The sequence below is a fragment of the Paralichthys olivaceus genome, chromosome 18 (genome assembly GCF_024713975.1).
Source record: "Paralichthys olivaceus isolate ysfri-2021 chromosome 18, ASM2471397v2, whole genome shotgun sequence".
NCBI classification, from domain to species: domain Eukaryota; kingdom Metazoa; phylum Chordata; class Actinopteri; order Pleuronectiformes; family Paralichthyidae; genus Paralichthys; species Paralichthys olivaceus.
This window is the reverse complement of record NC_091110.1, coordinates 4130146-4144669: the sequence shown is the minus strand read 5'-3', so window position 1 is coordinate 4144669 and position 14524 is coordinate 4130146. Positions and strand designations below refer to the sequence as shown.

The 14524-nt window shown below is 40.7% G+C and overlaps 1 protein-coding gene across 2 annotated transcripts in view; it reads left to right on the top strand.

The window, feature by feature from the left end:
- Positions 1-14524, top strand: part of cwc27 (CWC27 spliceosome associated cyclophilin) — a 31937-nt gene that overhangs the window by 4163 nt on the left and 13250 nt on the right. For both annotated transcript variants that reach the window (XM_020081526.2, XM_020081525.2), the window contains exon 11: positions 13547-13650. In XM_020081526.2, the coding sequence (XP_019937085.2) occupies positions 13547-13650 (104 nt within the window). The remainder of the gene's footprint in view (positions 1-13546; positions 13651-14524) is intronic.

Genomic DNA, 14524 nt, shown 5'->3' with positions numbered 1-14524 from the left:
ATTGATGTGCATTTTACCGTTTTAAATATGTCTGATTCAAAGCACTTGCATCGCCTACAATCTAGTTTGCTGTTCTTTAACCGTCAAATTGGAAAAATGTACAAATTGAAAAACCATCTGAGAAATATGTTGAGACAAGTTGGTTGTGTAGATACACACACATTTTGCCTGAGGATACTGGTCAGTGCGCACCAACCTTGAACCGAGAAAACCACAGCCCTTATTTGTGAAGATAACACCGCTCAATTACGAAGACAACAGCTAACTGTTTGGCAATCTTAAGTAAAACTTAATGAAGAAGATGGACCGCTCTCTTTGACATAAATCCGCTGTGGTAAGATTTTTTTTTCCAAATACTCTCAGCCAGCCCGCTTTACCCTGCTATTGATTCATGTTTTGTCTAAAGCTCAACCACACGTGACGTTTGTTGAGTAAATACATCACAATTGCAACAATTTCTGAAATCTAGTGAGCTCAATTGAGAAGGACAGTACTTTTAAAATAGTCTGATGAAATAAAAAATAGAATTAGAATTGATTTCTTGGGCAAAAATGTGCCATCACTCTTGAAGTGTCTGTAATTCATGGATTCCGAATTGAAATTGACCTTGTAACATAACTAAACATGCATGTATCTAAGACCTAATTGAAACAGAAATAGTTTGCAGTTAACCAAACTTAAAACCAAACAAACTCAATAACCCAATACTATTATTACACTGTTTGGTTTTCATAGCATATGTATGAATTTGAGATGCTGGCTATGGTCACATGTAATTCTCTGTAGAAGTGTTTCAAGGAGTCCTGTCCTTAGACTAAAGTTGCTTTAACTTTAGAAATGTGTGGTCAGGTTATGTTAAAGGTGGGATGGAGTTTTACTCATGAATTCCATGTATGTTTATATTTTTCTGGAGGTCAGAGAAGAACTTTTTAAAGCCATAACTGAGATTTCAAAGTTGATGCCCTGGGCGAGCTGGTTGCAAATGATCATGAACTGCAGCTCTGGAGCTAAACCTGCACCAGGAGATTGCTCCGGTTAAGAAAACCTGGAGCAGAAAACTAGAGGCTGTGGAAAAGACAATGTGGCTCTAAAGACAAGCTCACAGCAAACAGACCAACCATATTGACTTCACTGCTGAGGCGACATTAAATAAGGAGCTTCCAGACTGAAGAAGAGTCCAGCAAAGAGTTGGAGCTGGCTCAGGCTGAAGAAGAGTGCAGCAGAGAGATGGAGCTGGCTCAGGCTGAAGAAGAGTGCAGCAGAGAGGTGGAGCTGCCTCAGACTGAAGAAGAAGAGTGCAGCAGAGAGATAGAGCTGGCTCAGACTGAGGAAGAGTGCAGCAGAGAGGTGGAGCTGGCTCAGACTGTGGAAGAGTGCAGCAGAGAGCTAGAGCTGGCTCAGACTGTGGAAGGAGGAAGAGTCCAGCAGAGAGATAGAGCTGGCTCAGATTGAAGAAGAGTGCAGCAGAGAGATAGAGCTGGCTCAGACTGAGGAAGAGTGCAGCAGAGAGCTAGAGCTGGCTCAGACTGAGGAAGGAGGAAGAGTCCAGCAGAGAGATAGAGCTGGCTCAGATTGAAGAAGAGTGCAGCAGAGAGGTGGAGCTGGCTCAGATTGAAGAAGAGTGCAGCAGAGAGCTAGAGCTGGCTCAGACTGAGGAAGGAGGAAGAGTCCAGCAGAGAGGTAGAGCTGGCTCAAACTGAAGAAGAAGAAGAGGCCAGCAGAGAGGTGGAGCTGGCTCAGACTGAGGAAGAGTCCAGTTGGAGATGATGAAAAATATGGAGGTGGAGCACAAGACAGAGGAGAGTGAACACAAATCTTCAAACAAGAAAACAAAGAACAAGAACCAGCAGCATCTGAAGAAGAAAAGAAAACTTGACTGTTGATGAGGGTTTGTCCTTATATTCCTTCTTACCTTAACCACTCCTTCTTTCTCCCTTCCTACCCTTTATCCTCTGCCCAGTGCCACCCTTTTCTATCCCACCCCTTACCCTTCACCTACTCCCCAAAACAAATCCTCGTGCTTTTGCAAGTAAAAACTGAATAAATGTTTAAAAAATGCATCTACCTGTGTACACATCTTTCTGAATACACACAGTATTCATGGCTCTGATCAATTACTACACTATTACAGTGTTGGTTTTTAAATATGTCACTAGTTTTCGACAGTAGATGTCAACATTTCATTGTGAATCATTTTGTGCGTGACTCATTTTGGTGATGAAATGAGTCTCAATGCTCTGAAAGAATTCTGGGTCAGCACGGTTCACTCTGACAACTGAGAGGGACACAAATACAATGTCATTAAGATGAAGTGATTAAAGCAGTTCCTTCTTTAATGGTCACACTCCTGATGCATATTAAGGAGATTAATCAGAACCTAATTTACAAAAAGAAGAATTTAAATGTCCAATATATAACTTTGACCACTAGGAGTCTCTCATTTAATCCAATAACAAAAGACAGGTATGTGACCCTGTGAAGCAGCATGGGATCACAGGAGTTGTCTACCTGACGTGACTGAAGTGTAAGTCATGTTCACTGATGCGATGACGTTTTCCTCACATTACGCAGCAAACAGCAATGAATAATGGTGGTCCATTTCGAGTGACCAACACAAACAGTGGAGGGGAAAGGACTACGATCAATGAATCAAGTGATTGATCAGCTCAGGATCGATTAAAAAGTTTTTGTTTTCCAGCTGAGGAGTCCAGAGAAAACAAGGTGAAGAGCAGCTGAGAGCAGAGGAGACAAACATGAATCTGAACCCGATACGCCCCCAGTCAGATTTTTGGATCAACGGCAGACAGCATTGTTTCAGTCATTGTTTGTTCATCCAAACATGATTTACACACACACATGTACACTTGTCTCTCTGTGGTTGTGAGGACACTCATTGACATATTGCAGCCCCTAGCCCCGTACCCTAACCTTAACCATCACAACCAAATGCCTCACCCTTACCCCTAAACTGATGTTTCTACATACTGTCTTTCCAGATTCACATAAGGTCACTCTTTAACCACTGAAATCTCATTAACTGATCTGAGTTTAGTGACAGCTGATCAAAAGGTGAAGGAAATCCCTCCAGTTGGTCTTGAGATATCACATTCAAGAGGCCACTGTGACCTTGCCCTTTGACCCCAAGAAAACAAAAGAACAAGAAAAAGCAGTCTATAGTTATTTGGCACAATTTCAACAACATATTAGAAAATATATTTCTGATGCATTAGGCATAGATGGACTGAGAAACAGTTAATCAGATATTTTGAATCCTTAAGTCTAAAATAAAGACAGCAATCATGTCTTTATTAAATTAACCAATTAGGGGTATTTGGTGAGAAAGTACAGAAGACTTTTGTTGTTTTGCTTAAAAAATTAAAATGTTCATCCATTTATGAAGCAGAGAAATATTTTATTTTTCAACTGATTAATCAGCTTATAGTTAAATCTCATTCCGCCTAAGAGCTGCTGTTGGATTCCAAGACACATTTTAAGAGTAATGGTCAAAACTGAAGCAGAGAGACCGAGATGATGATCCTGAGTAGTTCTTTGTTTGGGTCAAACTCTACAAATAGGGATCCTACGTTTCAGTTGCATCTTACTAGGTGACAGCTTTCTGTAAAAAACAATTTAGGACTTAAGCCCAAACAGAGATAACCCGAATGACATCACTATGACATAATCAGGATTATTTTCTCAGACTCCACAAAGCTCCTCCAGAGCCACAGGAGACGTTAAACAACAGTTTTCTCAGGCTGAATAGTGCTAAACTCAACTTGCATGTTAGGACATGACAGTCCTAGAATCCACTTCTCGTTCTTGGTCACCAAATAGCTATCAGCAGCACTTTCATTGTGATATTGAGAGAGCACGTTTTGATCAATATGATGCTCCTTTCCCAGTTCTCAACTGTTTGTAACCAAAGTTTAAGCAAAATGTGGAAAGACAGTCAACTAATGCACCTTTTCATCCACCCTTATTTTATGAATATCAGTTATTTCATTGAGATAAACAGCCAGTGTCTATTTTCCAGTGTCATTGAGATGATGTATTGAATAGAACGGCCTGCTGCTGCGCATTTTCAATATCTTCAATGGAGCAGAGGCTTGAATATTTATCACATGCTTTATGTACTTAATAATTCAAGTTTATTTCCATTTGCACTTTATTTTTTTCACCTCAGCCAAGTATACTTGATATATTTTGTGTGATTTATTTATTTTTCAGAATTTCCTGCGATTCCATTATTTTATGGGCAATTTCAAAATGTGCACAAGAGCGGATGGATGGAACCCCCGCCTACAATATTGTCACCACCTCTCTTTCTCCATTTGTCCACTCACTTTCACACATGCACACTCATATCTCAGTTGTGGCTCACTGGACTATCATCAGCAGACCTGCTATGCAACAAGAATGTTGGCACCTAATGCAATTTACTTACCGTGCTAAAGTAAAAAGCAAACAGTGTCTGTGGCAGCAGTGTGGAAGAGATGAACGTGAGAGTGGAAGGTGACGGCGTGGGTGATGCAACATTGGTATGAAAATGACCCGAGCAGAATAGAGCTTGTCTCTCATTTCTCTTGGATGCTGCGCGTTGGCCAGTTATCTCTGCTTCATATCCTCTTAACAGGTAGCCCTCAACACACATCATCATACCCTTCTCTCATTAGTGCTAATGGGATAAGGAGCGGGCCCCCAGTCAGTGTGTACTGACTGACAGCCAGCCCAATGCAGGCAGACTGTAGTATATTAAACACAAGCGCAGATTGTTTTGCTACAAGAACTGTAACCCAACACAGTGGTTTGTCTTGGCAGGGAATCAAAGAGCAGGCTGGTAGGTATAGTGTTAGTCCGGGACAAAGGGGGCATTGTTGCACAGTGAGCTCTGCTCTCCCTCTGTTGCTTTGGGCTTTCAGCTGCTCTGTGCACAAGGAGGAACACCAACTGGTAACTTGTCACCTGGGGGGAAAAAGGAGAGAGGATGTTAGAAGCAGCCACTTTTCCCAGTTCTGTCACATTAACTTTGCTAATGCAGGACTTTTGCTGTTTGTTCTTTCATTTAATTCCTCCCGGGCTCAGATGTGCAGCATGTAACGTGCATGTGTGAAGGACAGTTTCTTTAGTCTGCAGCGTGCTCAGGCCTCCGTCAGGGGGAAAAGTTACGATGCTGGCTGTATCTTTCTTGAAGTCAAGGCTGCTGAGACAACCTTGAAATTAGGAGTCTCCTTGAAACCAAAATAGTTTTTACGTCAGGTCTAAACTATCTTATGTTGCTATCCAGCAGCCAGATGATATTCCACTGCAATATTCCATGATTGCAAAATGCTTGGACTTGTTCACATTCATGAGCAAGTTGCCAAAAAATGGACCAAGAGGATTTTTAAGACTTTAAAGATCAGTCACAACTCAATTAGAACAGATCCTGTTTGCAGTGACTTTGTCTCAGCTCAGCTGTGATGTTTGATGTTGTTGGTAATTCTGGTTAAGCTTTTATGCTCACAGTTTGACTCTTCTTTTATGTTACTACTGATCAAATCTGGTTTTGCTATGTTTGAAGTAGGCCTCTTTAGGGGGGGGTTCCTTTATAAGAGACAGTACTGAATGAAGTCCCAAAAGCAGCGTATGTGGTAGTCGCCACTTTTGTTAAACCCGACGGGGCATGACTGGGGAAGCAAAACGCTTCCATATGGCTGTGGGACACAGTGTGAGCTGCCTCTGCCAGCAGGGCCTGGCTCCCTCTGCTGTCTCCAGTAATCGCTTTTCACTTAGTACAGGCTGAAGATAATGGCAGAACTTTACTTCCTGTGAGTTAAATCACTTGTTATCACATACTTATAAATGGTGTATGCAGTATATGACAGCAGACGTTAATAGAACAGGTGGAACTTTTCCAAGAGAGACGTTAAAAAATCGAGTAGCTTTCATGGTTATCACTTCGCCCACATGATGTCCCTTTACGGTACCACAGTGAATGAATAAGGTTGGCGTGCGTGCGTGCGTGTGTGAGAGAGAGAGAGAGAGGAGAATAGGGCTTGGGGATATGTTACAGTATTAACAAGGATATTGAGTTACTCTTTCCACTTCATTAGGTTAAACAATTAAATGATTGATGTATTCAAGTTCAATATTATGTCACAAATTCTTATTTACATAGGATGATGTAATAATTCAACTATATACTCTTTATTGAGGTTTTTGTCAATGGTGGTGGCATTGTACTCGACTGCATTACATTTAAATGTGTTTCTGATGTTAATATGTTTGTAATTGGTTTTGGCAAAATATGGACACACTGTCCAATTCAAAACAACATAATATAATGCAGTTAAATAAATAAATAATTATCTGAAAGTGTCAGAACTGAACAATACTATAGGTGTAAAGGTAAAGAGTTATGGTTAGGGTTAACAGCTGTACCTAATAAAGTAGCCACTGAGCATATATCACTCTATTTGCTCAGTTAAGAAATAATCAAAATGATCAAAGCAGTGAACTGCTGTATCTCCCACAGTTACTGATTACACAAGCTATAATGTCCAACTGTGCTTACTAATGATTGTTGTCATTGTGGACTAATCTGCTAATTATACACATCAGTGGCCAAGAACCTCTGTCGGCATAATCAAATTGATATTAATGTCCATCATTTGTCGGACAGGCATTCCGAAAAAACACATTCAGATTACAGTGACAACAGCAGTGAAGTAGTCAATCCTCACTCTGGAGAAGCTGCAAGCAGATAACATTTGTAGGTTTTGCGTAAAAAATGACTAAAACAAATATTACATCATAAAAATATAGTTACTGCCTAATAATCTGAATATCAATTTATTGATACATTGATTAGTCATCTTTTATCTTCCATATTTGGTCTATTTCACTTTGCAAAGCTCTATTTTATCCTTGTGGAGAGTGCAACTCCAATGGGATGTCAGGTTCTAATGATTCTGACCAAGTGGCCGTTTCCGTGATGCTGGTGTCACCGTGTATTAATTGGCTGCACCTGTCTCTCGTCATCGGTCACAACCCAACGCGCTCTCAGACAAAGGACACAAAGATCAAGAAAGCATTCGCCGCCACTTTTGTGCCGAAAACTGCTTGAAATAATCCAGTTCTTGGCAGCAGGATTGTGTATGTTTTGGAACCTCCAGGTTTACACATCTCTGGCGCACTGTAGCATGTCTGCCCCATATGAGGCACTTGCTCGCTGGAACGAGTTTCAGACAGCGATGCATGTCTAGGTTGTGGGGGTTAGAATTTTGAGAAAATGAATAAAAAACCAGCCGAACACTTGGACTCCGATCAAAGTCAGCATTTGACAGTGTGAACATTTTACTCTTTACTGCTCTCAGACAAGGGAGAAATAAAGAGAATTTACAACTGAATGTAACTGCCATGCAGAAGAGATACCCGCGATACTCTTCAAGATACATTACTTTCTTACATCCCGACTAGTTAAGAGAAAGGCAAAGGCTCTAGTACATAATTGTGAGGCAGATGAACCAGTCTAACAGAGGAACCTTGGTCCACTGCATGGGTAATGCGTTGGTCCACATCACTCTGCAAAGTCATGCAAATTCCTGTGTTGAGGTTGGATTCCTCCACACCAGCTCACAGTTCTCCTTGGCTTGTGACCAAGCCATGGAGTGCCCCCTGAGGGGAGCTCACCCAGCCATCTTGTTATTCGAGCACATTCATCCACATCACTTGCTCAGTGATTAGACTGGTTTGAGTCCACCATAGCAGGCACAAGCTGCTGCCATCCTTGAAGTAATAAGTGGGAAATTTGACTTTTAAATACACACTTCGCTTGTTCCAGTCATGCAGTGGCTTTATTTTAACTGAAAATAGTTTGATTTAATCAGTTAATACATTTTGTAAAGTCACTTGAAGGCTGGAAAATGAGACTACAGAGAAATCCAAAAAAGGCAAGTACGCCTGTTTTGTGCATTTTGGAAAACGATAGAATTTGTGATGAACCATACAGTCATCACTGTACTATTTTTAAGGTTGTCGAATTCCTGTGTCAGCCTCAGACTCCTGCCAGACACTGGAGTATTAAATGCAAGGCTCTGAATCATGAGAGAGTTCTTGGTCTACTGCCAATCACTTCATATGCTTTCTTTATGAAAAGTTAATCATCCACAGCTCTCTGGGTTTCACTCTTTTTTTCTTCTTTTTTCTGAATCAGTGACAGTAGCTGGCAGCCCCCAGGTAGTCCCGGGCCGCAGGGACTGGCAGGGAGTCGCAGAAAGGATTCATTTCAGTCTGTTTATCTGGCAGCTAATGATAACAGCCCAGTGGTTTCATGTTATTTTTTTAAATGATCAGCGGGATGGATTCATAGATGGTGGATGTGTCTTCTGGGTGGCTTTCAGAGAAAAGGGGCAGATTGTGAGTCCCAGGCAGAGGGCTCACTCCAAGAAATCCTCCCAGCATCCATCAGATGTTGCTGTACACTTGCACTGAATATAATGTTGGTCTCAACCTGAGTGCTAACTGCCCCTGGACTGGGCTGTAGTCTTAAATCGACTAATTTCATTTGTGTTAAGGGCAGCTGTGGCTCAGGGTTTAGCGCAGTCGTCCTCTAACCATGAAGGTCGGCGGTTCGATCCCAGTCTTGTCAAATTCGTATTCTGAAGTGTCCTTGGGCAAGATACTGAACCCAAAATTGCCTCTTCTCATAGAAAAAGTGCTGCACATAGGTGCAATGTATGTGTGTGAGTGGGTGAATGTCCTCCATCTTGTCAGTTTAAAAGTGGCAGAATGTAAAGTGTGTTAGAGAGTGAAAACCACAATCAAAATCAATCACTTATGTAAACAGGAAGTCACTGTAGCACGACATTACTGCCAAAGAAAACAGTACAAGGGAAGTCTGTACATATTTAGCCTTTCTTAAAGTTTTTTTTTTATATCCATGTAGATGCATGTACTGTGGAGAAATGTGTTTTTTTGTATTTGTCCAGTTTAGAAGGAGAAGTAATGGAAATAGTTTTTTGTGCTGTTGGTTTAGTTGAGTCATAGGATGTAGTTACTCCTGGCAGTTCTTGTGTATATGAATATTTATCAACAACAAATCTCTGTGCTAGAATGAGTCTGTATTTTGCAACGTGCTTTGATTTATTGATGTGTACACGTCCACTAAGTACACCTATGTTATATAAGCTTTAAGCTTGAATGTAGCCTGGAGGAGCTGGTGCAGAAGGGTCATGTTCAGGATCAGTGAACCATGGTGCTGTATATTACTTTCTTATTATTAAATTAAATGAACTGCACTCCTTGCTAGCATTAGTCAAGATTTGTAATTTATAGGATAACCATTTATTTTAGGTTTTCTGAATGAACAATTATGCAACATATGAGACAATAAGAATATTTTTTCTCACCAGTTAATTTGGCAAATATCTTCTCAATTTATTAATTCATTTTTTGTCTTTTAATATTGGAAAATAGTGAAAACATTGTCTGACGTACCTATCAGCTGATTTTCTTGTCATTGTGTACCCTGGCCTTGCTCTGACTGCACATGAGCAGACTCTTCACAAGCTGGAGAGACATGCACTACTGAAGCAGAGATGATTGTCAGAAGTTAGTGAGTGAGTCACAGAAAAGTCATCTTCTAGCAGTTGATGCGAGGGTCGATGGGAGGGGTGTATCGGTTGCAATTTTTTAAGTGTATCCTGCTTTTCTAGGAACACTAATCATAGCTTTAATGTTAAAAAAGTAATAATCATTGCCAACATGTCATTTCACATGACCATTATGTTATTATCCCCAAAAGTCACTGTCACTACCTGAACAATCTGAATAGATACTGTGGATTTCAACAAAACATGATCATCCAGTTTGGTTAAAGTGTTTGGAAGCAAAAATAATTTGCAGTGTTGTGATGTGAGGGTCCTGAGGAATTTGCTGAGCCCCAAGGTGTGTCCTAACAGGTGTTGCTGGGGCTTTTCCTGTCCTCTCTGGCCCCTTTTCTTCATCGGCAGTGGGGTTGTGGAGCCGATTGTTTGGCCGTTGCCCTGGATACGTCCCTTGCTTTCTGAATGGCAGCATGTCAAGGCAGGCAGAAAATGATCACTCAGTCCAAAGCTTTGCTGTCTGCAGAATATACGGGTGTATAAAACCTCACCTCTGGGTCCTGAAGAAGAGGCCGCTCTCTGTTCAAGTAAGAGCCTGGAGTCATACTTGACACAGTTAATTTAACACAGGGCACAAAGAAGTCATGCCCAGAAGCCTCCAAGGAGAAGATGAAACAATCAAAACAATGTCTATACTTAGTGTACTATGTATAATCGGGGATGGACCACTCTCGACAAATGCTTAGTAATTATTAGAATTCTTTCAGAAATTCAGACATGTCAGTTCAGGTCATTTTTGAGATCATACTTTGTGAGCAGAAATCCAATATTATACATCCACAATTGTTCTTTGATAACGCAGTCAGGTGTTGGCCTGATAATTGGAGAGCAAATCTTAACCAGGAAGTTGCATTATGCACGGTTTCCACTGTGTCATAAAAATTAAATGTTATGAATTCAATTTAATTTTATGAATTTAAAAATCTTAGATATGTAAAAACTATTATGTACTAGGTATGTTTGAATTATTTTACCATTCATTGGATGTGTTTATTTTTTTTAAGAGAAGAGAATTAATCAGGGTATTTTCAGCTTGGCTGTGGGAAAGACTGGATACCTTTGTCTGTAGTTAGTGAGATAATGTGGTGTATTGAGGGTTATTCTCTTCTCAGCCACTTCACCTTATCTTCAGTTATGGGGAAGTGTAAGTAATCTAAGGTAAGGTCTCGGATATTATCAAAGTGTTTTCATATCTGTCGTAGTGGACATAGGTGTATTATGTTAAACAGCCCTGAATTTAACTTGTTGAAACCTGCAGTAACCCTGCTGATTATTCTTTTTTACTGTGATTGACCCCAAGTTAATGAAGGTGCAATATAAAACTGCTGCAATTGTCTCTTAAAAAAATTAGCATATACCCCCTTTGTTGACGCTGACAGACATGTCTAACTGGCTAAGATGTGTAGTACCGAACAAATTGTCCTTTATAGAGACACATTAGTCACATCACACAATCCTTAAAAAGGAGATGATGATGATGACAAACTCCAAAGAGAGGTGAAGTGCCTCTGCATAAAGTTACAGACTCACTAACTTACAGCTTTCACCTACAGCAGTAATTACACATTAAAAATAGAAGAGAAAGTGGCCATATGTGGTTTATATGGATGCCAATATTCTGTCCTGAATCAAGGTGTAACAAGTAAAGAAAAAAATCCCCAGGCTTCACCTCTTTATCCATGTGATACTCTGAATGACAGTTTGAAGTCTTTGAATTATTATGTTTTTCCGCCCACCTCTGGTTTGTCACATCTGCCTCACATTACTATACTGTATGTAAAAATATGTCTCAGAAAGAGGAGGTTTGTTGTCATTGCTTCTAGACAGAGCTGAGCAGGAGACTTCCTCACACAGGCCAAGTCTGACCCTGCCAACCACTTTTGCTCTTGGCAACTCAAGTCTGGATTCAGCTGCAACCTTTTTTTTTTTTTCTTCAGGAAAGGAGAGGACTAACAACTGCATGTCTGACTGATTCCTCATGTGTATCCTCAGGAGCAGCGGGGAAGCTAACTAGCAGGAGACATGACATCAAGTCAGCCACAGCTGCTAATATTTGTAAAGGCACTTAGAGTTAAAATGTCACTCAGTTTGATGCCTCCATGCTTGGCTACAGACAATGTCAGATAACATGGCTGTTGGAAAGCTACAAACACGAGAATGAAAGTTCCAGATAAAAAGAGAGAGATGGATATAAATGAATGTCAGTCCAGAGGAGCAGATGTAAGAAACAAAGGCAGCCATTGTTTGGTCTGGAGACGCCTCACATGTTTCTAGGCCAGGGGCCCAGACTGTGCAGCTTACCTGTGCTTTGTGACTCCGTAGGAGAATGGGACAAAAACAGAGCTGTCAGGCAGTACAAAAATATTATCATTTCCTAACATAACAGATCTGCTCTGCAACTGGCAGTAGGCTCAATCATGTGAAAGGGAACAATAATCAGCAAAGCTGGCCTCACTTCAGACTTACATTTAGCCTTGAATGTGCTGGGCTTCGAGCCAAGAGATGCTACCTTGAATCAAGGAAGCGAAGATGTGCTTTGGCCTCCCCCTGTCATCTAGTTAAAGGTTTTATAAGGGTTTGCAAAGGTTACGGTGCCAGTAATACTTAATGTAGTGCCACTTTGGGAAAGGTATAAAGTTTTTCATTACTGCTGTCACTAACAGCACTTGACAGTTGTGTATTTCAAGTACCACAAGACATTTATGTAGTTAACTGCACACAATTAACTGCAATAACATCCCCAGGCTTCCAAAGTGTTGTGCTCTGCTTTATATTAAGTGTGTGCATGTGTACGAAGTGACTGGGACAAAAGATTCTGATGATCTGACAAGACTTTCAACTGTGTTTCGACTTTAGCAGCAATAATTCATGACTGATAAAAGGAATTAGGTGCAGTACATGTACGTGTAGAGTGCACGGATTGGGATTGAAAACAAAGGATCTTGATGTTGGACTTGACTCAGGACTTCACAGCCCAGATTTTGTACTTTCTTCTGACCTTCAAAACCACATGTTTTTCACACCTCTGTGCGTATGTACAACGATTCCAAATGTTTTGTTTGCGAGACATGTCTAAATAGAATGGCACTCAGTCAGACACACATCTCCGCCAAGTCACAGTCAACGAAGCTTTACCAAATTTCACACAATCTAGATATCAGCTCCCTAAATATGTGTGATTTCTTTCCCCCATAAAGGTCCATAAGATATTCCCCTGGAAAATGGTGAACATTTTATGAAACTATTCGACCATGACCTATACCACATCCTTTTATCAAACAAACAATCAGACTGGGGTGCTGGGGAGGTAATACATTTTAAACAAGATCGAAGATTATTTTAAGCATGAAATAAGAGCGCCAGCGTATTATATCTATTACCACCACTGAGTGACAACTTTTTAATAGTTTAGAAATGTTTTCCTCTGTCAGAGTAATTTCCCTTGTTCTGAATAAGCAGCGCTACATGGATTACTTGTCCCTAAACAAGAAACACATTGACATTTTTCTGACTTGAGTGTGCTCAACCTCAACACCCCTTGTAGCGCTTTCCAGAAGCCTGGAGGAGGTCAAATTAATTTTGTTAAGGCTCCATCAAATTCATTAACAAGCTTTAAATGTACATTCTTCATTCTGACACTTGCATGCCCACATAATTGGCCATAAACATTACCAACAGAGACCAGAAGCAATCAGGGTATTTTTTTCCAATGATGTATATGCATCTTTTACAGTGGGAGCCAGAGGAGACTAAAGTCTGTGTTAACTATTTACTGTAGGGTTTTTCATGACTGACTTCGGTCTGTGAACCTTTCTCTCATCATTATTGTCTGTTACAGGTGTAAGTCTTTATAATGGTAACAAAGTAGATGTAGAGCTTGAATGTCATTTCTCTGCTCACAGTGACGAGTTACGGAAAGAAGCACGACAGTTGAAGAAGGATCTTCAAGCCATCAAGCAAAGGAAAGAAGACAGTTTAAAACCTGCAGTAGAGGAAGTCAAGGAGGGTAAGTGAGCAGCGTTTATTCCCCTGTTTTTGATAATTGATGTGTTTTACTATTCCCCGTTATACTGTGAATTATATGTGGTTATATAATATACTTGTATACACTTCTCCTACCACAATTAGATGTTTCAAGTCATGTTTGAAAAAGGATTTTACTGCTGTAAGTGTGAACAAAGTCTCTAAGAAGGTGGTCTGCGCTACATTCCCTGCTAATGGACACTAAGACAGGCAACCCCCTGATTTTTTCAATTAGTTGCAGACGTCTATTTCCCCCCCCCCCCTAGCGTCTGCATTTTTGTGTTACAGCTCGCAGAAAATTGCGTGGGTGAAAAAATAGTTGAGTTGCCGCTGTAGTTCCCTTTTAAACTGTTTGTGAGTTTACAGCCTTGGTAAGTGTCATTCCATAAAAATCTGTCACCCCCACAACACTGCAGGATGTCATGATGTCGTCAATCTTTGGATTTCTGCTGATGCTGAAACGCATTTTTGAAAATGACAAAAACCGCTTAGGCACAGAGGTTAGCTTGAGGTTGTGTGAGTGAGTGTGTGAGTGAGTGTGTGAGAGTGTGTGAACACAATAGTTTTCATGAGGGGAGTTCTGCAGGGACCGGCCTAACTATGGGATTACTACCAGCCAATATTTACTGGAGACCATGACGGGATTTTGTTGCTCAAACATTGTTTTTGTCTCCGTGAACACTGATGGTTTTATGTTTTTCAACACAGACACTGAGTCCACTCATGGCTCGCTGCTGATTGATTCAAGATTTTGGTGGTGCTTTTAGGTGAAAGAGCACAAAACACAATCATTACTCTCCCCTTCAATACTAAGATTAGCCAAGATTCTGTTGGTGTCTCTGACTCGACGTGTTGCC